Source organism: Aquarana catesbeiana, linkage group LG05 (genome assembly GCF_042186555.1).
Source record: "Aquarana catesbeiana isolate 2022-GZ linkage group LG05, ASM4218655v1, whole genome shotgun sequence".
In the NCBI taxonomy this organism is placed as follows: domain Eukaryota; kingdom Metazoa; phylum Chordata; class Amphibia; order Anura; family Ranidae; genus Aquarana; species Aquarana catesbeiana.
Window position 1 is genome coordinate 456,371,946 of NC_133328.1, and position 27,576 is coordinate 456,399,521.

Here is a 27,576-nt window from a genome sequence, read left to right on the forward strand (position 1 = left end):
CATTATCCTGTTGGAAGGTGAACCCCCAGTCTCAAGTCTTTAGCAGACTTTAGCAGGTTTTAATCTAAAATTGCCCTGTTTTTGGCTCCATCCATCTTTCCATCAACTCTGACCAGCTTCCCTTTCCCTGCTGAAGAAAAGCATCCCCAAAACATGATGCTGCCACCAACATGTTTCACAGTGGGAATGGTGTGTTCAGGGTGATGTGCAATGTTAATTTTCCGCCACACATATCGTTTTGCTTTTAGGCCAAAAAGTTCAATTTTGATCTCATCTGACCAGAGCACCTTCTTTCACATGTTTGCTGTATCCCCCACATGACTTCTCGCAAACTGAAAAACGGGACTTCTTATGGCTTTCTTTCAACAATGGCTTTCTTCTTGCCAGTCTTCCATGAAGGCCAGATTTGTGGAGTGTACGACTAATAGCTGTCCTGTGGACAGATTCTCCCACCTGAGCTGTGGATCTGCAGCTCCCACAGAGTTACCATGGGCCTCTTGGCTGCTTCTCTGATTAATGCTCTCCTTGCCCGGCTTGTCAGTTTAGGTGGACAGCCATGTCTTGGTAAGTTTGTAGATGTGCCATACTCTTTCCATTTTCGGATGATCAATTGAACAGTGCACTGTGAGATGTTCAAAGCTTGGGATATTTTTTTAAACTTCTCCACAACTTTATCCCTGACCTGTCTGGTGTGTTCCTTGGCCTTCTCTCAAATCAGAAGAAGAACAAATAAAGCCCAGTGCTCAGGATATTGCAAAAACAAACTGCAACAGTCATAAATGAATAAAACTGATTGATTTAATAAAACCAATAATGATTATAAAGTAACAATAATAATTGATAAATTATAACCCAAGTTGTAAAAACAAGAACCAATATTGTAATAGGACCCGCAGTAACACAATATTGTAATGGTCTATTGCACTAAATTACAGCATATAAATGTGCACTTAAAATAAAAATAAATATAAAGACAGGCAGACCTTAAACAACAGGGGACCAGCACGGGAGATCCATCCAGAAAGTGCCCCAACAGAAGGCAATGGGTAAGGTGGTGAGAGCGGAACAAGGTGCTCAAAAAGAAGGTGAATAAAACTCACAGCTTCCCCGCTGATTTTTATTCACCTTCTTTTTGAGCACCTTGTTCCGCTCTCACCACCTTACCCATTGCCTTCTGTTGGGGCACTTTCTGGATGGATCTCCTGTGATGGTCCCCTGTTGTTTAAGGACTGCCTGTCTTTATATTTATTTTTATTTTAAGTGCACATTTATATGCTGTAATTTAGTGCAATAGACCATTACAATATTGTGTTACTGCGGGTCCTATTACAATATTGGTTCTTGTTTTTACAACTTGGATTATAATTTATCAATTATTATTGTTGCTTTATAATCATTATTGGTTTTATTAAATCAATCAGTTTTATTCATTTATGACTGTTGCAGTTTGTTTTTGCAATATCCTGAGCGCTGGGCTTTATTTGTTCTTCTTCTGTTTTGATCTGTATCTACCAGCTACGGTTGGTCCAGCTGCACGGGTGTTCTTTTTATCTCCCTCCTCTCTTATTTACAAGTCATGCTACATGTATATAAGATGTCACAGTACATGGTGTGGTAAACATACATGTTACACACCGCATGTCTTGTTGGAGCTCTCCAGGTAGTCTACCACTGGCGCTGTGTTATTGCTGTGTTGTTTTCTTCTCTCAAATTATACCACTCAATGTGCTATTTATACTCTTGCAAGAAACTTGTCCACTCTTCCACTCCTCCACCTTGAGTAAGTGCACATTTATATGCTGTAATTTAGTGCAATAGACCATTACAATATTGTGTTACTGCGGGTCCTATTACAATATTGGTTCTTGTTTTTACAACTTGGATTATAATTTATCAATTATTATTGTTGCTTTATAATCATTATTGGTTTTATTAAATCAATCAGTTTTATTCATTTATGACTGTTGCAGTTTGTTTTTGCAATATCCTGAGCGCTGGGCTTTATTTGTTCTTCTTCTGTTTTGATCTGTATCTACCAGCTACGGTTGGTCCAGCTGCACGGGTGTTCTTTTTATCTCCCTCCTCTCTTATTTACAAGTCATGCTACATGTATATAAGATGTCACAGTACATGGTGTGGTAAACATACATGTTACACACCGCATGTCTTGTTGGAGCTCTCCAGGTAGTCTACCACTGGCGCTGTGTTATTGCTGTGTTGTTTTCTTCTCTCAAATTATACCACTCAATGTGCTATTTATACTCTTGCAAGAAACTTGTCCACTCTTCCACTCCTCCACCTTGAGTGAGCCACCAGTGTGGTACATATTACAGCAGAAAAACAGCTCAAGTCCCCTTAAAATTGAATCCTGTATGCTCAGCGGATCACAGCACCAGTCCCCTTTAAATGATATTCCGTATGCTCAATGGATTAAGCATCAGCGTATGCTCAGCAGATTACAGCACCAGTCCCCTTTAAATGAAACCCTGTATGGCAGCAGATTATGCCACTTGTACTCCTCTCCACCACATTACAGCATCAAGAAAGAAAAAAACACAGTGCTTCATATTTACCCTTATTCACACACTCATAAAAAATATGACTCACATTATCCAGTGTATTCAGTGCACTCACATGTACAAGCAACAAAAGTAAATACGCTGCTGGTATTCAGCTGTGGCTGGCTATATTAGATACTGCACTTTCTGGACTTGCCATGCATGATGACATCATCCAAATAGCTCCACCCCTATGCGTTTCATCACCAGGACACGTGAATTCCTCAGGGATATATATGTATATATATATATATATATATATATATACTGTTTACACATACAATATATATATATATATATATATATATATATATATATATATATATATATAACTTTTCACCACTCAATTACCATTTTGGTTATTAGGATTGTTCTAGGTCTTTAGGAATACTTAAAGTGGTTGTAAACCTCAGTTATTTCTGTCTGCTGCCTCATGCCTCTGCTATCAGCATGAATCACTTCTGACAAGTTTTCCTGACAACAAGTGAAAAATTGTGACAGAGGAGGGAGCTCCAACTGATTGACAGCCTCAGCTCTGTCCCTGTGTGCTGTGTAAAGGGGTGTGTGTCCCTTCCCTCCATTCAGCTCTCAGAGCACTCCCCACTGAGCTCTGCATAGTGTAACTTCATCTGTCTGCACCCTTTTTAGATGTAGAAATATTAGGTAATTGAGGGTTTACAACCACTTTAATCTCCAAAATCCCACTATAGACTGTGCAGTATATAGTAAATATTCTGTAAAGTTTCAGTTATAACAGACTTAAAATGATTGTAAGGGTTAGTTTTTTTTAAAAATACAAACATATCACACTTACCTCCACTGTGCAGCTTGTTTTGCACAGAGTGGCCCCGAACCTCGTCTTCTGGGGTCCCCCGGTGACTCTCGCGGTTCCTCCCTACATCAGATAACCCCCTAGGAGAAGCACTCTCCCAAGGGGGTTACCCTGCGGGCAGGCTTCCGAGTCAAGCATTCAGTGTCCATAGCCGCCGAATGTATGCCTCGGCCCCGCCCCCGCATCATTGGATTTGATTGACAGCAGCAGGAGCCAATGGCTGCACTGCTATCAATCTATCCAATCAAGAGCCGAGATCCCCAGGCACAGAGACAGCGCGTCCCCGCCGGTTCAAGTTCCAGGGCTCAGGTAAGTAAAACTGGGGGGGGGGGCTGGTCACTGCCAGGTGTTTTTTCACCTTGATGCATAGGTTTACAACCCCTTTAATATACATCAATGAGTGGTATGCTATTATATGGTAACATCTAGAACAGTAATGAAAATTTTATTTTAATGAAATGTAAAAATTATGACAGAACAGTGTAACTAAACTTATTCCTGCATAACACCAGTGTGATTGATTAAACTTTTCTTTTTTCCTTTCTTTGATCTAGATCCTTTTTAATGTTACATTCTGGCTTTTGCTTAGACAACACCTTACTGAGCAAAAACAGTTAAAGGAAAAGGAAGCGACTTTATCAGAAATCAAAGTTGGAAGCCAAGAAAAAGGTATGAAAACACTGGCATTCATTTAGGTAAATATGACATTTTTAATGATTCAGGAATAATTGATTATTGTACCCATGCTATCTTAGAAGATGAAGTCCAAAAAAGTGAAGAAGAAGAAGTAGATGATCAAAATGATATCATGAAGGTGCTAGGAAACATGGTGATGGCAATGTTTGTTAAGTACTGGATTTACGTTTGTGGAGGAATGTTCTTCTTTGTGAGTTTTGAAGGAAAAATTGTCATGTACAAAATCATCTACATGATGCTCTTCCTTTTCTGTGTGGCATTGTATCAGGTATGTATACCACACTTGTTTATTCTTGCCCTCTCTTAAGACTTTACTACAATATGATGGCTTTTTTCTAAAATTAGCATCAGACAGGAATATTTCTCCACCTTTCCCGCTTCTATGGAGAAGAGTGAAGGTTAAAAAAAAAAAAATTACATATGCATCATTGACAGCTTTGAGTAAGACTTGTGTTGGGCCCATCCCTTAATGGGAAGATATATCCTTACCTGCTGTTCTTGGGAATGTACTTGCTTATCAGAGCAGGAAGAACACTAGCTAAAGATTTTGGTTAAAGCAGTCACCATACTGCAAAATATGTTTATTTCCTAAAGCAGAACTCCAGGTATACAGTTAAATACCCAGTTAAAATGCAAATATGTTTACTGTTTAACCTGCGCAAGGATTTGTAATTTTTCCTCAGCTGGTACCCGTGCAGGGCCAACTTTAACGACACGGAGGTGCACAAGGGATGCATGCATCCCCATGTTGACAGTCCCATAGATGTCTGTTGGAACATGCAGCTTCATGGGCACAGTCAGTTGCTATTTTCTTCAAGATTGGTTGGCCAGGAATTTGTCTTAGGCCCCGTTCACATTTGTCGATTTGGGATCATGGACAGAATCATAGCAATTCTGCCATGATTCCAAATCATGATGAAATAGTGGCAAAATCACCACGTGTTTGGGTGCCATTCATTTTTAAGGGCACCTCAAACATGGTACAGTTTTACCATGATTATCATGTGATAAATGGCTCAGCAATCGAGGCATTGAATGAAGCTGTCACCCAAAAGAAGCTCCTGCTTATCGTAGAAGGCTAACAGACCATAGATATAGTAACATTTGATGCTCAACATGGAAATAAAAGACAAGTAGCGGCATTATACAGCACTACTACAGTTCTAGACCGAGAACCAAGTGTATGTAAGTTCACAGTAACAGAAGAAAACAGGGAAAACAATATTAGGATGAGTATAAAGAACTAAGGTACATGCATGGTCACAGAGGAAGTCTTCTTCCATGGCAGTTAAAAATCAACCAATACCTAAAAGGATCCTATGCAAACCTTTGGTTGTGTAGGCTTCCAAATAGACCCAGTGTTTATAGAATATTTAGCAGATTGGCATTCATTATAGGCATTACATTTCTTGTATACTGTGCATATGTTAAGTCTATATGTCTTTTTACTTCTGCCATATTTGGGTCTTCCTAAGATTTCCATTTCTGAGCCACCATCAGTCATGCTGCGAATAACACATGCATGAGTATGGGTAAGATTTATTAAAACTTAAGCACTCAGAATCTGGTACAGCTGTGCATGGTAGCCATCAGCTTCTAACTTCAGCTTGTTCAGTTAAGCTTTGACAAAAAAAACCCTGCAAACTTGATTTCTATGCAGAGCTGCACCAGATCCAGAATGGTCCAGTGTTAGTAAATCAACCCCTATAGATCTGAAAATTGTTGTATATGCCTCTATTCCTACATTGAGAACAGCTAATTCAGGGCTCGCTTTCCAAAGGGCACCCGTTAAATTTGCAATTAGGGAAAACTGCATTCCAAAAAACTGCAGAGGTGCATTAGAGAATTTCAGCATCACATATGGATACCTGAGTTGGAGTTTTCGGGACATTTCCACCGAATTATGCAGTAATTACTAATAATGGCTCTAATAATGGCCCTCTGTCCTTGCTGCTCCATAAGGGGTGCAAGACAAGGGGTGCAAGACGTTTCTTTTCCCATGTAAGCAGCGGAGCGGACTTAGTGAATATAAGTTTTGAATGCAGCAAATTGTAAAAACGGATGACACTTTGGCTTTAATTAGCAGGGGAATTCCAAAAGCACCAGACATTATCAGGAAGTTTTAATCAAGGTATAGGGTTGCAACTGAGATAAAATGGCAGTTTAGTATAAGCTAGATATTCCTGAGGGGGAATAGAGAAAAACAAGGACAGTTTGTCAAAGAGGATCAATTTCCTGCTTTCAATGTCAGTGATCATAAGAGTGTATTTAGCTACACAATATTTTAAAGAAATACCAGAAATGAGAAATTTAAAACTTTCTGCTTCATCTTTGTGAAATAAACTGAAAAAATGCTTAGAATAAAAAAAATTCCATTGGTAGCGGAACATATACGTATAGTTTCAGTTGGAATAGGAGCTACTTTGTTATAATAATCCCAGGCCTGAAGGACCACGCTTATGATTGGGTGGTTGATACTACAATGAGTATGTAAAACTGTGTTAAATATTAGCAAGGAACACAGGCTGTCGGCTGGAGCAAACCATTGCTCTAGATCAGTGGTTCTCAACCCTCTCCTCAAGTACTCCAACAGGCCATGTTTGCAGGTTTTCCTTTATCTTGCACAGGTGCTTTAAATCAGAGTGTATGGCTTGGTATTTTGGACAGCTATTTTATTTAAGAGAAATTCCCAAAACATAACCTGTTGGGGGTACTTGAGGACAGGGTTGAGAACCACTGCTCTAGATTGCTCCAATGATTTAAAGAAAATGGGAGATCCATACGTAATTTTAATCTTTAAGTCACAGATTTCTAGTAATTGTTATTAATGTCTATTTTTGCCCTGTAAACCTAACCACATATTTCAGCTTAAATAAATGTTACTAATATATACCTATGCTAAAATGTTTAAATAGTCTCGATTGTCTCATTTGTAACCTTAGGTTCACTACGAATGGTGGAGGCGAATTTTGAAATACTTCTGGATGTCTGTGGTAGTTTACACCATGTTGGTGCTTATCTTAATTTATACATACCAGTTTAAAGCCTTCCCACCAATTTGGATGAATATGACAGGATTAAATAAAGAGAAGTATGTATGGCATTTGGATATAGGTTTGCACTTTTTACTATACACACTTGAAAAATATATACAGTAAACCTTGGATTGAAAGTAACTTGGTCTGAGACTGTTTTGCAAGACAAACAAATTTTTTAAAATAAATTTTGACTTGATAAACGAGAGATGTCTTGATATACAAGTAGCGTCACTTCACAACTGCGTATAAAAGAGAAGAGAGGTGCCTCTAAGTGTAGCAGTATGGTTACATTTAATGAAGGTACAACATTTAGCAACTCACATGGTTGATGATTAAAAGAGGCACATCTAAGTATGCAGGCATCCGGGGTAAAGCTGTCCACATAGACCATCCTCCACACCGCCATCGGCATCATCCCTTTCACACTGCACTCTACGAGCGCTTCAAGCCTCGCTTTCAGATCGCTCTACTGCAGGGTAGTTATCCTGGTCATGCTTGCAGACTGACAGCGTTACGAGCCAAAGGATAGTCTATGTGGACAGTTTTACCCAGGATGCCTGCATACTTAGATGTGCCTCTTCAAATCATCAAATATGTGATTTTCTAAATGTTGTACCTTCATTAAATGTAACCATATTGCTACACATAGAGGTGCCTCTCTTTTTTTTATACTCTGTAGCTCCAGCTAGATTTTGCTTCTAATCCACTTGTGGAGTCTGCCATTTGTCAATGGAAATTTTGCTATAATCTTTTTATATTGACTATAAACTGAAGAACTTATGAATAAATGGTTGTGGAACGAATCATCTGAGTTTCCATTATTTCTTATGGGGAAATTCGCTTTCATATACGAGTGCTTTGGATTACAAGCATGTTTCCGAAACAAATTATGCTCGCAATCCAAGGTACCACTGTATATGACTACAAAACAAAATTACTTGTACAAGATCTACTTTTAAAGATATTCATTTCGATTTTTTAGATCATTGAAAGAATATGATGCAACATAAAAATATTTAAATGGTTGTGCTCAAAAGTTTGCGTACCCTGTCAGAAATCGTCAAATTTTGGCATTGATATTGAAAATATGATTGATCATGCCAAAAAAACATCTTTTATTTAAGGGTAGTGATCATATGAAGCCATTTATTACCACATAGTTGTTTGGCTCATTTCGTTTTAATCATAATGAAAACATAAAACACCCAAATGGCTCTGATCAAAAGTTTACATACCCTGGAATGTTTGGCCTTGGTACAGACACACAGAGTGACACATAGGTTAAAATGGCAATTAAAGGTTCATTTCCCACATCTGTTTTTTTTCAAATTGCAATTAGTGTCTGTGTATAAATAGTCAATGAGTTTGTTAGCTCTCATGTGGATGCACTGAGCAGGATAGATTCTGAGCCATGGGGAGCAGAAAAGAAATGTCAAAATACCTGCTTAACTAGGTGATGAAACTTTAGAAAGATGAATAGGATATAAAAAGATATCCGAAGCCTTGAATATGCCAGTGATTACTGTTCAATCACTTATTAAGAAGTGGAAAATTCAGAGATCACTTGATACCAAGCCAAGGTCAGGTAGACCAAGAAAGATTGCAGCCACAACCGCCAGAGGAATTGTTTGGGATTCAAAGAAAACCCCACAGGTAACCTTAGGAGAAATTCAGGCTGCTCTGGGAAAAGAGTGGTGGTACTGAAGGAGCACAATAGAATGATACTTGAACAAAAATGAGCTGCACGGTTGAGTTGCCAGAAAAAAGCCTTTACTGCGCTATTGCCACAAAAAAAGCCCAGTGAGGCACATGTCAAAGTGTTGTTGGGCATATTGTAACCAGACTTTTTTTTCCCCTTTCATTTATTAGATTTCAATTATTTCAATCATAGGGGTTCAGCATCACATGGGGGTGTTACCATAGCTACCTGTTATTAGGAAGCTATGTACAGCACCTTGTTGGCCCCTCCCACCAGCCATGATCTGCCTGTGTTGCGTAGAGAAACACAGAAACCTAGTAATGATGTCACTGGGTCTAACATTTCGTGTGTAATAAAAAGAGAAAAACTTCATTAGCATATTAATGAGGGGGAAAAGAGGAATCAGGGAAGGCAAAATATAAATGGCTTAAACTTCAACATTTATGCTATCTTTAATTTAAATATATATATTTATTCTAACCTGTTTTTAATTTTGTTTTGCAGGCTGGCAGATCTTGGTTTAGAAACATTTACTTTGGGTGACCTGTTTACTCGTATATTTATCCCAACCTCTTTTTTGTTGGTGTGCATTTTACACCTCCATTACTTTCATGACCATTTCCTACAACTTACAGACCTTAAGGCTGTAACCAGCAAACAGGACAACACAATTTACAGGTATGAAAACAGGAACACTGGTTGTTGTCTTTGTCATCTTACAGCACTTAACTTTTAATATTTGTCTAGGGTCGTTTATGTGTTTTTTTCATAACCTTACCAGCAGTCAACTTTTTCAGTAATTTGGGGATCAACTTACTTGACTTGCTTGGCTAAATACATATACTTATTATATTAAGTTTTAAGTAGCAGGACATTTATATAATGCCTGACATATTTACTCTGGTTAATATGTTTTCCTGAGTCTAGTATAACTTTATATAAAATAAGATCCTTATTCAGATAAATGCTGTACCTCTGGACAGTTATGGAAATGTTAAGTCCTCTATGTTTTTTTACAGAACATCTTTTTTTCTGAATTTTTATTAACCACTTAAGGACCAAGCCTCTTTTTTACACTTGTTGTATACAAGTTAAAATTAGTTTTTTTTGCTAGAAAATTACTTAGAACCCCTAAACAGTATATATATATTTTTTCTAACACTCTGGAGAATAAAATGGCGTTGCAATACTTTCTGTAACACCGTATTTGCGCAGCGGTCTTACAAGCGCACTTTTTTTTTTTAAAAATACACTTTTTTAAATTAAAAATTAAGACATCAGTAAAGTTAGCTCAATTTTTTTTTAAATTGTGAAAGATAATGTTACGCTGAGTAAATTGATACCCAACATGTCATGTTTCAAAACTGCGCCCGTTCGTGGAATGGCGACAAACTTTTACCCTTAAAAATCTCCATAGGTGATGTTTAGAAATCTCTATAGGTTACTAGTTTTGAGTTACAGAGGATGTCTAGGGCTAGAATTATTGCACTCGCATTAATGATCGCAGCGATACCTCACATGTGTGGTTTGAACATCGTTTTCACATGCGGTGCTACTCACGTATGTGTTCACTTCTGTGCGCGAGCTTGTGCTTTAAAAATACATTTTAAAAAAATTGTATTTATTTTACTTTTAATTTTTTATTTTGACACAGTTTCTTTTTTTAAAAAAATGTGGGTCACTTTTATTCCTATTACAAGGAATGTAAACATCCCTTGTAATAGAAAAAATGACAGGACCGCTTAAATATGAGATCTGGGGTCAAAAAGACCTCAGATCTCATATTTACACTAAAATGCAATAAAAAAATTACATAAAAATAAATTGAAAAAAAAATTCTCCTTTAAGGCATCCACGGGAAAAGACGCGATCGTCTCCGCTGCTACCGGCGGACCCGGTTAGCGGCAGAGACAACCGGAGCGAGGCGGGTGGTCACCTCTCCCGTCAACGATAAACGTGATCTTGCAGCGAATCCGCCATGGAGACCACTTTGAGAAATGCACCACGTTCCCAAAAATACCAGGGTTGTGACAGCTAGCTGCTGCCATAACCCCGGTATTTAGCTTCAAAGTACAGACGTACGGGTATGTCAATTTGCGTGAAGTGGTTAAGTAAATTAATGTCCTTCTGAGAGCTCTAGTTGCCTGACTATCATGCTGATCCTTTAGGCTCTGTTCACACTAGTGCTATTTCAGATGTGACTTGAGTTGCACACAATCATATGACAATAGAAATTTAACCGTAGTAGTAATAGAATGAAAAACAAACCACAGGAGTGGTTTGAATAATTATTATATTATTTTATATTATTTTAAGAAAAGTGGTGTCTCCATACCTGAGGTTATAATCTTAGTAGGAACCCCACAGGGCCCCGCAACATTTATAAAAAAAAAAAGTAAAGAAAACGAGAAAAAGAAAAAACAGGGGGGAAAAGAGGTCAGCCAGGAACAGGTTAAGGAACTGACAAGTACTGAACCCATGGGTCCAAAGTTCAGTTAAATTTCTTACTGTTGTTATGGAGAGAACAGGTAATCACATTGTTTTTATTGGTGCCCGTTCACATCAATGCAACTCAGCACAGTGCAAATTCAGAAAAAGGTTCCTATACTACTTTGGTGCGATTCCAGGGGGTTTTTGGCCCCCATAGACTATGCACTGAAAATCGGATCAAAATCGGATTGCAGCAGTGTGAACCTAGCCTTAAGCGGAACTCGAGGCAAATAGCTAAAAGCACAAATTAAATACATTTAAATCAACCATTTTAGCTACCAAATTTTTTATCTGTCCATCCAGTCCTGATACTTACACAGCTGTGCCACACAGCACAGCCATGCCTGACAGAGAAAGGGACCTGGTTTTTCTCTGCTGCAGGTCATGTTGCTTCTTTGCCATTCTGTGGTGTTCTGTTCAAGGAATTAGAAGAGGCTGATACCAGGTCAAAAATGGGTACCTAAACTGCTACATTTAATGGTGTATTAATAAAAACATGCGTCTATAATATCTGCCTGGAATTAAGCTTTTAAAGGTTAGTTCACCATTTCAGAAAAAAAATAAAAGAAGAACTCTGTACACCACCCCCATCCCTGCTGCACCTACTTCTGTGAGTGATAGTGTTTCACCGTCCGCAAAGCCTAATGCAACGGTCCTGGGCTTTGAAAACCACGCTGTTCTTTCTCCTCTTTCCCTAGGGACATTTGGACAGATCAGAGCAGCTCTGATTGGCCAGTGCAGGCATGTGACAGTGCTGACCAATCTGAACTGCTCTGAAACATCCCAATGCGGTTTTCAAACCCCAGGATCACTGCACCAGTGTAGTGGTAATGAACCGGGAGGGATGGGGGGAGGGTGTAGGGTGTTAATTAACCTTTTCGTTTCTTCAAGGTGACCTAACATTGTAACTTCAGCGCTTTTTGAGAAACTGACCTGGAACAAGTATGCAATTTAGATGTTTTGCTCCATTCTGATTTCTTTGGCTACCTTATAGCTCTGTGTCAGTGACCCAGAAAGCTCTAAAGTAACTAAAGGGACTAAAATACTGAAGGATCTGACTAAGCTATTTGAGCTTAATTATACACCAGTGGCGAGACAGATTAAATCTGACTTTCAGAGATGGGACAAAGAAATTTTTACTTGGTTCGGGAGGACAAATATCATAAAGATGAATGTGATGCCAAGGCTCCTATATCTAATACAGACCCTGCCAATTAAGATCCCCCCAAGTTTTCTAAGAGACCTTAGATCGAGGTTCCTGAGATTTATTTGGGCTGGGAAACCAGCAAGAGTACGCAGATCTAGTCAGAGTACTGGAGTGGTGTGGGCTGAGCAAGGAGAAACCTTGGATACAAACGACGATAGATATCCCTTTGGAGGGTCTGGTATGGATACCAGAAGCGGAGATACCAATGAAAGTAAGAAAACATGCGACAATAGGCGCCACCTTAAAAACGACTAAAAAGATATTAAAAAATTGAATATCTCAGCCCACCCTTGCCCGATGACCCGATCCTAGGTACACCCGCGTTCAGCCGGGTCTCACAGACCCTAGATTTGGAGCAATACGTCGAAGAGGCATTAGTAGGATTATTCACTTTTCAATAGACAATCATTTAATGACTAAAAGAGAGTTTGAATGAGAGATAGCACCAGAATTAGACTTCTTTAGGAAGATACAACTAGATGCCTTTATTAGATTCAAGCTAAATACGTATGCAGAAGTTAGGGCACCGACAGGGTTTGAGCAGATATGTCTGAAGGGGGAGTTTATGAAACACTCGTCATATTTCTACGCTACATTAACCGGACTAGAAACCCTGCAGGAACTTACTTTCCTTCGGGCGTGGGAGAGGGACCTGAGAGTATTCTTCTAGGAGCAGAAGAACAGGATCCTGCTATTCAATCAAAAAGCATCAGTGGCGAGTAGATACCAGGAAGGGGGATATAAAATCCTCAATAGGTTGTACAGAACACCGACGGTATTACATCGGATATACCCCCAAATATCAGATATCTGCTGGAGATGCCAGGAAGCAAAAGGTACTATATTACATATTTTTTAGGAATGCGTGAAAATTAAAGAATTTTGGAGAATGGTCGCTGAAACTATTGAAAAAATAACAGGAGTGTCGCTGGAAGATAATCCGACAACATATCTGCTATTTGATATCCCTATATCAGCGGACAAATACAAAAACTCTCTGGTGAGACATCTTCTGGTAGCAGCGAGGGCGTGTATCCCTGTCCTGTGGAAGAAAGATAGCCCTCCACAGTGGTTTGCTAGAATAGCAGAAATTCAACAAATGGAAAATCTCACTTTGGCAATGAAAGATCAAGATGGGAGGTACCGAAAGACATGGGCCCCGTAAATGGTGTATAGGGAGGAGACAACAGTAGAGGGGTAAAGGAGCTGGCTGCTTGGCTGGGAGGGGAGGAGGAGCGAGGCGCTGAGGAGTAGGAGTTTTCCTATTTTTGGGGGGATGGGTGGCACTGAGGTGGGGGGGGTAAATAAAGGTAAAAGGAAAAGAGGAATTCACATAAAGTTAAGTATTAACCCCGGAAGCAATAGAACGTACACAATTAGGGGAATGTAATATAAATGTCATATTAAGATCATGTACAACTTTGTGGAATTGTAATGTGAACTCTATGAAAAATAAAGAATTTATAAAAAAAGAAAGCTCTAAAGTCAAATAACTAGACTGGCAGGCAGGTAACTAGCATTTTCAAGCTTAGATAATTAATGGCAACCTATTTATTTATCCTATTTTCTCCAACAAACAATTTGGTTTGTTGTGATCTAAAAAAACCTAATCACACAGCTCAAGTTTAAGTAGCCATTTTTCAAGATTTCACAGTGCACAGGTGTGGTCAAATAGACCTTGACAGCTCTATCTGATCTAATGTCTAATGTCTGCTCTAATGTCTTGTACACACAAGCCGAATGATGGGAAATGGAAAACCAGCAGCCGACCAACTCCCACTTGTGAATTCGACTTGCAAGATCTTCCAAATTAATTTTATGGTGATCCCCCTTTACTATTGGCAAATGAAGACTATAGTACCCTAAGACACTCTAATATTAAGTTAAAGTGTATATACTGTAAATCTACAACTGCCAGGTTTTCAATTTGAAGTTTGTGTTACCTTGACTTCTTGTCCCAGACACACAGCAGGAAATGGGATGAGCTTTCTCAAAAGCAAAAGGGTAACTCCTCTTAGGCAGTTGTCAGCAGAAGAGATTTACCTGTTGGAATGTTTCTCTCCTGCTCTCGTGACAACACTTAGTTTTCCTGTACTGGAGACAATGGTCACCAGGATAAATTGAAAGAGTGAATCTTCCCAGTGGGGATATGGGCAGCAAGAAAAACCTGGCAGAGGTTCTAACCATCTCCATTTGACCATTCCATTTTCCTTCTAAATCCAAAACAACATTTTAGCTTTACATACACTTAAAGAGCTTATGCATACAACTGTATCTATCTATATAGCATACATTTCTTACAACTACCTATAGAAGTCAATGGAGGTGATTTACTGAAGGGAACTAGCCTGTTTACTTTGCAAGGGAGTTTGCCCGAGAGCTTGGTAAATGAAGTGAAGCTCTGCTGACTTTCCGTCATCCAATCATATGCAAGGAATGCTGTTCTTTTTTTTCCTTGTACATGTTTGGGTGTTCTTTGCAAAGTGAAACTTCACCACATTCACTAAGCTCTGGGGCAAATTGCTTTACAAAATAAACAGCCTATTTGCCTTTAGCAAATCAGTAAAGTATATGCAAGTATCAGTGTAAACACACATTTGCATATACCGGGACAGGTTCATCCACTGCACAGGGCAAGGATGCGGTATGGCGTCCCTCCCCCACTACTAATGCATGTTTTAGAATGGGTGTACCACCCTACATTCATTCTCTGCCCCCTTGTTTTGCTGTGCCCAAGGCAGCTATCCCTCCTATCCACTACTTTTATTTGCCATGTGCATATAGGTGTACAACTTTGGACACAGAAACATGCTCCTAGAGTTGTACGCCTGTACGCATATGAGTGTTCAGCCAGGTACATATGTACGCATACACATATAGCCACGTAGAACCATTGACTTCTATAGATGGCTATATACAGCACTGTGGGCTCTTTTGTGGATAAATAAGCTGGAATTTGTGCTATAAGGCCACATACACCTGTGTACATTAGTCCTAAGTAAACTCTAACTTCACCATGGTGGAAACCACTTAGAATTGCTCCTCCCCTCTGTTATTGAGCTTGGTGTCTGCAAATGTACATTATACCCTGAAAATGCTTCCTGAAAGCAAAACACGACAACCTGATCTCCCAGATATAAATAATTATTGAGTGCTTTCATACTGTGAAGATAGTCTTTTAACCCATTGTTCACAACACAAATCTATACATAGTAATTTAATGAAATTGAACAATGGTGGGGCATTTTTTAAGCCACTGAGTGGCCACCAGCAAGAGTCATGTTTTAGTTTAGCATGAAGGACCACCTTAAGAAAAATTTCAAGGGTTAGTGAGTAATCTTTTCTTTTTTTTATGTATCATGTTCATGTACATTGTTCACTTGTATGCAATCATTGCTTCATCAACATTGGTTTGCCTACTATCACTGAGACTTGAATCTTGCCAAATTCTTTTTCATCTTATTTAACATCTTTCCTTTCTCTCTCTTAACTCATGTTTTCATTGCATGCATTCTTGTGCCTCCATCTCTCAACTCGTAGTCATGCCAAAGTTAATGGCCGTGTTTACCTAATAATAAATAGGTGGGTATCTGGATGTTTATTTACTGACCACTGAGTCACGGTCGAAAAAAAATAAATACATGAATATTATGAATTATAACGAAATCATACTTGTGCCACACCTGATTTTGCATGTGCTTGAATTAAATGTAAGTTCCTACAACACAGATATATATATATATATATATATATATATATATATATATATATATATATATACATATATATATACAAAATGATAAAATAGATTCTTCTGAAAGCAGGGACGTATGTCTTGTCTATTGATGTTACAGCTCAGTAAACAGCGTATGTGTGTCATATCTATTGCATCTTTGAGACACAGCTTTTAAGGTCTGTGTCTGTGGCCATTAAAGCCCTTTATGAGGTAGCTCTCTCAGGCTGGGTACACATATGTCTGCCCGCGGTTTCCAGCATGGGGTCCGGTGCGCTTCTGGTCACCGGTTCAGGTGCGAATAAGGTCGCAATGGTTACCTGAATTCACACCTGAACCGGACCCAAACAAGCACAGGACCTTTTTGGAATGTGGACCACATGGAAGAGGTATCCCCATTGGTATATTTTCCCTCTATTCCTGTTTCAACTGACAACTGTAAAATTATAGATTGGCCATCCCTTTTTTGTCTTGATGACAGTGGTCTCCCCCAGAGGGGACATAGACAGTAAATTAGGAAATACAACAAAAAACACCTGACAAAGGCTCTAACGCTACCCTGCACTATCCACATTTAAAAAAAAAAAGTCTTCTCTTTAGATGTTCTCTAAACATCATGTATAATATTGTTATTCATGGAACAAATGTTCTAAATCCATTACACAAATTACGTTAATAACACTATAGTCAAAATATTTTTTTTAATATTCTAATTATTCTATAATTTTTCAACCAAAATTCAGTAAATACTGAGAAAAGGATTGCAGAGTTACAGAATAACTACTGTGTACAACATAGCTATAATTTCATCTAGAATATTGACCTCAGCTTTTGTCTGAAAGGCACATTCTTTTTATTATGAACCAATATGTTTATGCCCACAAACTGCTGTTGAAACACTGTAAGCATTCAATTTTTACAGATTTTTTCAAATCAATTCTTTCTCATATTTTGAAAATAGATACACCCAGCTTATAAAAAAATGACAAGAAAAATTTAATTTGCTAAATATATTATGAGAGCTACTATCAAATGTTGAGTTTGTGCACTGCTATTAAAATATGCTAATGATTAAATAATATTAAATTGTACTGGAATGAAGAAAGGCATTGTACAAATGTATTAATACTGTAGCTATTACTAGTACTGAATTATTCTCTTGCATGGGAAATGATATGAAGTGTTGTAAACTAATGTAGTTTAATCCCAATATATTTAATATTTTTGAAAATCACGGTTCATATAGATTTGTTATTCTATATGATCAATACACTATATTACCAAAAGTATTGGGACTCCTGCCTTTACACGCCCATGAACTTTAATGGCATCCCAGTCTTAGTCAGTTGGGTTCACTGTTGAGTTGGCCCACCCTTTTAGCTATAACAGCTTCAACTCTTCTGGGAAGGCTGTCCACAAGGTTTAGGAGTGTGTCTATGGGAATGTTTGACCATTCTTCCAGAAGCGCATTTGTGAGGTTAGGCACTGATGTGGAGGAGAAGATGTGGCTCGCAGTCTCCGCTCTAATTCATCCCAAAGGTATTCTATCGGGTTGAGGTCAGGACTGTGCAGACCAGTCAAGTTCCTACACCCCAAGTTTGCTCATCTGTTTCTTTATGGGCCTTGCTTTGTGCACTGGTGCGCAGTCATGTTGGAACAGGAAGGGGCCATCCTCAAACTGTTCCCACAAAGTTAGGAGCATAAAATTGTCCAAAATGTCTTGGTATGCTGACGCCTGAAGAGTTCCCTTCACTGAAACTAAGGGACCAGCCCAACCCCTGATAAACAACCCCACACCACAATCCCCTTTCCACCAAAGGATTTGGACCAGTGCACAAAGCAAGGTCCAAAAAGACATGGATGAGCGAGTTTGGGTTGGAGGAACTTGACTGGCCTGCACAGAGTCCTGATCTCAACCCAATAGAACACCTTTGGGATGAATTAGAGTGAAGACTGTGAGCCAAGCCTTCTCGTTCACATCAGTGCCTGACCTAACAAATGCGCTTCTGGAAGAATGGTCAAACATTCCCATAGACAAGCTCCTAAACCTTGTGAACAGCCTTCCCAGAAGAGTTGACGCTGTTATAGCTACAAAGGGTGGGCCAACTCAATATTGAACCCTACGGACAAAGACATGGATGCCATTAAAGTTCATGTGCATCTAAAGACAGGCATCCCAATACTTTTGGTAATATAATGTATATGCATATATAAATGGATTAAAATATGCATGCAGTGTTATCAGGGCCGGATTTACACCTCTTTCTCCCCCAGGCCAGCCAATTTTGTGTCACCCCCCCAACAACTGCTTTGGGTAATGCCCCCCTACATGTGCACATTGAAACATTTACTGCTCCATATAAACATGAAGAAATTATACACAAAGTAAAGTTGACATTTCTTAACTAGATTGAAAAATAAAGATATAAACGTAAATGTCTTCAGAGAGAAACAATCCTTGTCACACTGACACAACCAGGAGCATGTCCACAGAGACGCTATGGGGTTGATTTACTAAAACTGTAGTGTAAGATCTGGTGCAGCTCTGCATAGAAATCAATCAGCTTCCACTCTTTTTGTCAAAGCTTAATTTAACAAACTGATGTTATAAACACAGTTAGTACCCAGTACTATTTAGTACCTGACTTACCCAGAAACATGTCTGCAGAGACACAATTAGTATCATATTGGCAAAACCAGGAACATGTTCACAGAGTCACAATTAGTACCATAATGACATGAAACATGGAGAAAATTGGTACCATAACAACACAATCAGAAATATGTTTTGATCTACTTTCTTTAGTTTTGCTTTTGTTTAAATAAATATGTAGGATAAAGACAGATTGAGGTTTGTCTGAAAGATTTTGTACACTTATAATGTAACCAGCATTAATGTAACCTGGCCTTGCCTTTTGGCTGTCGCACCCTAGACCATAGCTTATGTGGCCTGGTGAGAAATCCGACCCTGAGTGTTATACACTTTTGATATTCTATTTTTGACCAGACACAAAGAACTAGTACTATTGACTGTAATATAAAAATGCATGCTTCAGTGTATTGCTCCAATGAAGAACCTTCTTTTAAAGCTGTAATGCTGCATGCCCTACACTTTATAAAACCATCACTTTACTTCTTCAACTCTCATATTCCTTTTCTCTTTCTGTTTTAATTACTCTTGAGCAGCATCAAGCAAAAAATCCCAATTCACCAAAATGAGTAAGTGCCATGAAGCCATGAAATGTTCTTTATGATATGCAGACATTTCATGCTTCTACCTCTTAAACGTTGACTATTTTCTCCCGTGGGGAAAATATCAAGTTTAAGTGTCGATACTACCTCAAGTCACTTGTGAAAAACATGCCCTCATGGGCCATAGTTTTCCTTGTTTTTCCATAACATATTTTGAATGCCGGCACCTATGCTGAAATAATTAAAGTATTTTTCTTGTATTATTTTATTTGAATAATATTATTTCTCTCTGGGTGTACGACAGACATCTGATTTATGTATTTACCCAACAGATTGGTACACCCAGAGGGAAGTTTGCCTGATATAACCATGATGAACTTAACTACAGAGTCTGAAATGCTAGACAAGGAAGAGAAACAGGTGGACATATACGCACAACAGAAAACACGTGATCAGGTATCAAGGGATGAGTGGGAGAAAGAAGATAATAAAGGGGGAGGAGAAGGAGGAGGAGATACTGATGAGGAGGAGCCAGAAACAGAAGAATCTGAAGAAGAGGAGGAAACAACAACAGGTATATACCACATTTTATGTTTCTGTCAATCAACTATGGATTTTACATTGGATTTTTTAATATGTATTATTAATAGAGAGCTTGTTTTGAAATGTTGTTTGTTTTATCTTCAATAATCCTTAAAGTTAACATAAACATTTGTATCATCAGGTGATAGGAAATTTGATAGATGAATATTCAATTTCATGCATGCAGGTATCACTCAGACATGCATGTTACTATCTGTGGAAAGGAAACGATGGCAGCCACACTTTGACTTGTGATTGCACTGTACACTTTAATGTGCTACTTGTCCATGTACAAGCATACTGGACTCCTCTCTCTAACACATTCCACTCACAAGAATTTAAAGCTCAATGTTGTTTTACTGTTGACTGCCAACTAAATACATTGTCAAACAGGGCAATTTAAAAAGAATTTTAGGCAAAGGTTTTTTTGGGTCACAGTAGTACACTTTCTTTCTTCTGTGACCCAGAGTCGGCTGGTAGTGAGCTTTGGCCCACTATCAGTTGACGGGACAGAGCCATGCCAGGCTCTGGAAGGATCCAACAATATTGTTGGAATTCACCCCACCACCTAACTGACAGCTGGCTCCACCTTTAAAGGTAATTTCTGAGCTGGAGGCAGCTACTCCCACCCCCTCCCCAGAATGGCACGCCAGTGAGCACTGGAGGAGAAGAGCAGAGAGCAGTGGCTGACAGTCACTGCTCTCTGCTAGGAACAGAAACAAAAACTGAGTGATCAGCAGTCATATGATTGCTCAGTTCTTGTTCGTATTGCTGGTGTGGGACAGCTGCATTTTGACGCTGATGCTACAGCATGGAGGTGTGTATTAAGGTTTGTTTTTTTTTCATATATCATACCTTTCCTTTAAAGGTAAACCATAAACCAGCATACTTTTGGTTTTAGTAAATGTGAAGGAACCTGTTGTTTGGTTCCCAAGCATCTGTATTGCAAATGGGGCATCAGGTATATACAGTTGTGCTCATAAGTTTACATACCCTGGCAGAATTTATGATTTCTTGGCCATTTTTCAGAGAATATGAATAATAACACAAAAACTTTTCTTTCACTCATGTTTAGTGTTTGGCGGAAGCCATTTGTTATCAGTCAACTGTGTTTACTCTTTTTAAATCATAATGACAGCAGAAATTACCCAAATGACCCTGATCATAAGATTACATACCCCAGTTCTTAATACCGTGTGTTGCCCCCTTTAACATCAATGACAGCTTGAAGTCTTTTGTGGTATTTGTGGATGAGGCTCTTTATCTTCTCAGTTGGAAAAGCTGACCATTCCTTTTGGCAAAAGACCACCAGTTCCTGTATATTCGTGGGCTGTCTTGCATGAACTGCAGGTTTGAGATCGCCCCAGAGTGGCTCAATGATATTGAGGTCAAGAGACTGAGATGGCCGTTCCAGAACCTTCACTTTATTCTGCTGTAGCCAATGACAGGTCGACTTGGCCTTGTGTTTTGGATCATTGTCATGGTGGAATGTCCAAGTACGTCCCATGCGCAGCTTTCTGGCTGATGAATGCAAATGTTCCTCCAGTATTTTTTGATAACATACTGCATTCATCTTGCCACCAATTTTGACCAAATTTCCTGTGCCTTTGTATCTCACACATCCCCAAAACTTCAGCGATCCACCTTAATACCTTTCATCATAGGCTTTTGTTAATTCTCCAAATCTAGCATTTATGGTTGTGGCCAAAAAGCTCAATTTTGGTCTCATCACTCCAAATGACTTTGTGCCCAAAGGTTTGAGGCTTGTCTCTGTGCTATTTGGCGTATTATAAGCTGGATACTTTGAGGCATTTGCGTAGTAATGGCTTTCTTCTGGCGATTCAACCATGCAGCCCATCTTTCTTCAAGTGCCTCCTTATTGTGCATCTTGAAACAGCCACACCACATGTTTTCAGAGTCCTGTATTTCATCTGAAATTATTTGTGGGCTTTTCTTTACATTCCTAACAATTTTCCTGACAGTTATGACTGAAATTTTAGTTGGTCTACCTGACCGTGGTTTGGTTTCAACAGAACCCTTTATTTTCCATTTCTTGATTAGAGCTTGAACACTGCTGATTGGCATTCTCAATTCCTTCTTTTTATATCCCTTTCCTGTTTTATACAGTTCAACTACCTTTTCCAGCAGAACCTTTGACAATTCTTTTTCTTTCCCCATGACTCAGAATTCAGAAATATCAGTGCAGCACTGGATGAAATATGCAAGGGTCTGTCAGGAGTCCAGAAACTCACTGACCTTTTATACACACATTAATTACAAACAAACAGATCACATGTGAGGATGGTTACCTTTAATAGCCATTCAAACCCCTTTGTGTCAACTTGTGTGCATGTTATCAGGACAAAATCACCAGGGTATGTAAACTTTTGATCAGGGTAATTTGGGTAGTTTCTGCTGTCATTATAATTTAAAAATAGTAAACACAGTTGATTGATAATAAATGGCTTCAGCCAAACACTAACCATGAGTGAAAGAAAACTTTTTGTGTTATCATTCATATTCTCTGAAAAATGGCCAAGAAATCATAAAGTCTGCCAGGGTATGTAAGCTTATGAGCACAACTGTATATATTGGCAAATAATGTACACTGACAGATGCAGTGATACAATGCGCATTAATAGATGCATCTAGAATACTAGCTGACTAGTGTCTGACTATTCTGAATTTTGATTGGTTGATTGAACTACTTCCATCTTATGTATAGGGTGATTGGTGGGAGGCTAGATCTATTACAGAGTGACAGTCTGTTCTCTTTTTTAACAGATTCCAGAAATAAATGGCACTTGGTTATCGACCGCTTAACAGTTCTTTTCCTAAAGTTTTTGGAATATTTCCATAAAATGCAAGTCTTTGCTTGGTGGGTCCTGGAACTTCACATAATAAAAATAGTTTCTTCGTACATCATATGGGTGACTGTAAGAGAGGTATGTCATTCTGTTTGAATAGCAAGTGTTAAAACAAATTAAATAATTTTTGTGTATACTTTACATATATATCAGAGAAGTATTAAATGATAACAGCAGAAAAAAAGACTAAGTGGTTCAAGTCTGTCTCATTTTTTTTCTTTATGTTTTTCTTTTTAACTTTTTTTTTTCTTTTGATCTATGTTTGTCCTAAGCATGTTTGAATCCACTGTTGACTGACGTCTGCATCAACTACTGCAGTGAAATATATGTTCAATTAAATATTAAACAGCGGTGTCATTGAGAACAAACCCAATAAAAACATTAAATACTTTATTTCAACACTCTAAGCCCTGCTGTACAGTGGATATAAAAAGTCTACAAACCCCTGTTAAAATGTCAGGTTCCTGTGGTGTAAAAAAATGAGACAAAGATAAATCATTTTCAAACTTTTCCACCTTTAATGTGACCTATAAACTGTACAAATCAGTTGAACAACAAACTGAAATATTTTAGGTGGAGGGAAGTAAAAATAAAAAAACTAAAATAATATGGTTGCATAAGTGTGCACACCCTTAACCACTTCCCGCCTGCCCTATAGCGGATTGACGTCCGGGAAGTGGTTCTGTTATCCTGACTGGGCATCATATGACGTCCAGCAGGATAACATGTCGCCTCGCTCCCCCGGGGGCGCGCATCACGGCAATCAGTGGAGCGGTGTTTCAGCCTGACACCGCACTACACCGATCTTGGTAAAGGGCCTCCGGCGGAGGCTCTTTACCACGTGATCAGCCGTGTCCAATCACGGCTGATCACGCTGTCAATGGGAAGAGCCGTTGATCGGCTCTTCCTCACTCGCGTCTGACGCGAGTAGAGGAGAGCCGATCGGCGGCTTTCCTGGCAGGGGGGGTCTGCGCTGATTGTTTATCAGCGCAGCCCCCCCTCAGATCACCACACTGGACCACCAGGGATCGCCACTAGGACCACCAGGGAATGGGCAACATGTGGATGGCCAGGTATGTACCCCATGGCCATCCACATGTGCCCAATCTGTGCCAATCAGTGCCCACAAATGGGCACTGATTGGCACCATTATGTCCAAGATCTGCCCAGCAATGCCCCCAATGTTTTATCAGTGCCACCTGTCATTGCCCATCAGTGCAACCTGTCAGTGCCCATCTGTGCCACCTGTCAGTGCCCATCTGTGCCCATCAGTGCCCACCTATCAGTGCCACAAAGCAGTGCCACCCATAAGTACCCATCAGTGCCACCCATATGTACCAATCAATGCCACCTACGAGTGCCCATCAGTGCCGCCTACGAGTGCCCATCAGTGCCGCCTATGAGTGCCCGTTGGTGCCACCTATGAGTGCCCATCAGTGCCGCATACCAGTGCCACCTATCAGTGCCCATCAGTGCCACCTATCAGTGCCCATCAGTGCCGCCTATCAGTGCCCATCATCAGTGCCCGTCAGTGCCACCTCATCAGTGCCACCTCATTGGTGCCACCTCATCGGTGCCCATCAGTGCCGCCGTATCAGTGCCCGTCAGTGCAGCCATATCAGTGCCCATCATTGAAGGAGAAAACATACTTATTTACAAAAAATTTTAACAGAAACAAATAAAAACTTGTTTTTTTTCGAAAATTTTCCGTCTTTTTTTATTAGTTGCGCAAAAAATAAAAACCGCAGAGGTAATCAGATACCACCAAAAGAAAGCTCTATTTGTGGGAACAAAATGATAAAAAATTTGTTTGGGTACAGTGATGGATGACCGCGCTATTGTCATTCAAACTGCGACAGCGCTGAAAGCTGAAAATTGGCCTGGGCGGGAAGGTGTCTAAGTGCCTGGTATTGAAGTGGTTAAACTAATACTTTGTTGAAGCACCTTTTGATTTTAGTACAGCACTCAGTCTTTTGGGTATGTGCCTATCAGGCCTGGACTGGCCATAGGGCAGACCGGGCATTTGCTCGGTGGGCCAGGGCCACCTGCTCCGTGTCTTGTTGATGATCAGGCCGCACAGCGATAGGTAAGTGGCGCCCGTGGCCTGGACATGGTTAACACAGGCCACGGCAGCCGCTCACCTACCGCTATGCGATCAAGCCCGTGTCATCTCCAGGCTCCAGCGCAACTACAAATGATGTTAGCGGCTGATTGGCTGAGCTGTGTGTAAGAGAGACACTGCTTCTCCTCCTCCAGCCTCTCTACTCCTATCTGCTGTGCCCACACTCCCTATGTCTGCCCCGCCCACACCCCTGTGTCTGCCCCGCCCGCACCCCTGTGTCTGCCCCACCTGCGCCCCCGGTGTCTGCCCTGCCCACGCCCCCTGTGTCTACCCTGCCCACACCCCTGTGTCTGCCCCACCCACACATCCCCGAGGAGATGTGAAGGAAGATTTAACACAAGAATAAAAGCTGCAGGCAGCCTGCGCCTGACCCTCCATCCTGGGGTGAGTAAGCTCCTGCCTCCCAGTATATATGAAACAAATTTAGGGGTGCTCTGTGGACTCTGATGCAAGAAGGGGGCTTTGGTAAGCAGAGACCCCCTTACATCAGAGTTCCCCTTTACACCAGAGTCCACAGCATTCCCCCCTAAATCAGGGTTCTCAGAACACCACTTTACATCAGATCCCCCCTTAAATAATGGCTCCCTTTACATTAGAGTCCACAGAGCTCCCCCTTACAGTAAGTGGAAATTCTGCAGAGTCTAAGGGGGGTCTGTGCAGACTCTTATGTAGGGGGGGTCTGCACGGACTCTGATGTAAGGGAGGTCTGTGCGGACTCTGATGTAAGGGGGGTCTGTGCAGACTCTGATGTAAGGGAGGTCTGTGTGGACTCTGATGTAAGGGGGGTCTGTGCAGACTCTGATATAAGGGAGGTCTGTGCAGACTCTGATGTAAGGGGGGTCTGTGCGGACTCTGATGTAAGGGAGGTCTGTGCGGACTCTGATGTAAGGGAGGTCTGTGCAGACTCTGATGTAAGGGGGGTCTGTGCGGACTCTGATGTAAGGGAGGTCTGTGTGGACTCTGATGTAAGGGGGGTCTGTGCAGACTCTGATGTAAGGGAGGTCTGTGCAGACTCTGATGTAAGGGGGGTCTGTGCGGACTTCGATGTAAGGGAGGTCTGTGCGGACTCTGATGTAAGGGGGGTCTGTGCGGATTGCGAGGGCATCTCCTGTGCACAGCCCTCTTCAGATCACCCTACAGATTTTTAATCAGATTCAGGTCTGGGCTCTGGCTGGGATATTCCAAAACTTGAATCTTCTGGTGAAGCCATTTCTTTTTTGATTTGGATGTATGCTTTGGGTCGTTGTCATGCTGAAAAATTAAGTTCCTCTTCATGCTCAGCTTTCTAGCAGAAGCCTGAAGGTTTTGTGCCCATATTGGCTGGTATTTGGAACTATTCATAAGTCCCTCTACTTTGACTAAGGCCCCTGTTCCAGCTGAAGAAAAACAGCCCCAAAGCATGATGCTGCCACCACACCATGCTTCACTGTGGGTATGGGGTTCTTTTGAGGTTGTGCAGTGTTGTTTTTGCGACAAACATCTTTTGGAATTATGGCCAAAAAGGTTAACTTTGGTTTCATCAGACCATAACACATTTTCCCACATGCTTTTGGGAGAATTCAGATGTGTTATTGCAAAATTTAGCTGGGCTTGGATGTTTTTCTTTGTTAGAAAAGGCTTCTGTCTTGCCACTCTATCCCATAGCCCAGATATATGAAGAATACGGGAGATTGTTGTCACATGTACCACACAGCCAGTACTTGCCAGATATTCCTGCAGCTCCTTTAATGTTGCTCTGGGCCTCTTAGCAGCCTCCCTGACCAGTTTTCTTCTCATCTTTTCATCAATTTTGGAGGGACGTCCAGTTCTTGGTAATGTCACTGTTGTGCCATATTTTCTCCACTTGATGATGACTGTGTTCACTGTGTTCCATGGTATATCTAATGCCTTGGAAATTCTTTTGTACCCTTCTCCTGACTGACAACTTTTAACAATGAGATCCCTCTGATGCTTTGTAAGCTCTCTGCGGACCATGGGTTTTGCTGTAGGCTGCAACTAAGAAAATGTCAGGAAAGACCTACTAGAACAGCTGAACTTTATTTTGGGTTAATCAGAGGCACTTTAAATGATGGCAGGTGTGTACTGACTCCTATTTAACATGACTTTGAATGAGATTGCTTAATTTTGAACACAGCTACATCCCCAGTTATAAGAGGTGTGCACACTTATGCAACCACATTATTTTATTTTTTTATTTTTACCCCCCCCCCCCCCAAAGATTTCAGTTTGTTTTTCAGTTGAGTTGTAAGGTTTATAGGTCACATTAAAGATGGAAAAAAATCTGAAATAATTTATCTTTGTCTCATTTTTTTTACACCACAGAAACCTGACATTTTAACAGGGGTGTGTAGACTTTTTATATCCTGTGTGTCCCTGAATTCACACTGCCTGCATTGAGGGATAAGCACCTGCACCCATACAGTGTCATATTGGGAGCAGTAGCTATGTCCCAATTGACATCAATGGGACTACCTGCACAGGGATGCATGGAACACCTGTGCATCCCCATGTGGGTAAACACAGCCCTGCATGGGTGTACCGTATAGTGAATGGTGTATGT

At 40.2% G+C, this 27,576-nt stretch overlaps 1 protein-coding gene across 5 annotated transcripts in view; it reads left to right on the plus strand.

Moving 5' to 3' along the window:
* Window positions 1-27,576, plus strand: part of PIEZO2 (piezo type mechanosensitive ion channel component 2) — a 465,998-nt gene that overhangs the window by 332,855 nt on the left and 105,567 nt on the right. For all 5 annotated transcript variants that reach the window (XM_073631329.1, XM_073631330.1, XM_073631332.1 and 2 more), the window contains 6 exons: window positions 3,945-4,059; window positions 4,146-4,354; window positions 7,029-7,177; window positions 9,328-9,501; window positions 19,778-20,019; window positions 22,812-22,972. In XM_073631329.1, coding sequence (XP_073487430.1) covers window positions 3,945-4,059; window positions 4,146-4,354; window positions 7,029-7,177; window positions 9,328-9,501; window positions 19,778-20,019; window positions 22,812-22,972 — 1,050 coding nt within the window. The remainder of the gene's footprint in view (window positions 1-3,944; window positions 4,060-4,145; window positions 4,355-7,028; window positions 7,178-9,327; window positions 9,502-19,777; window positions 20,020-22,811; window positions 22,973-27,576) is intronic.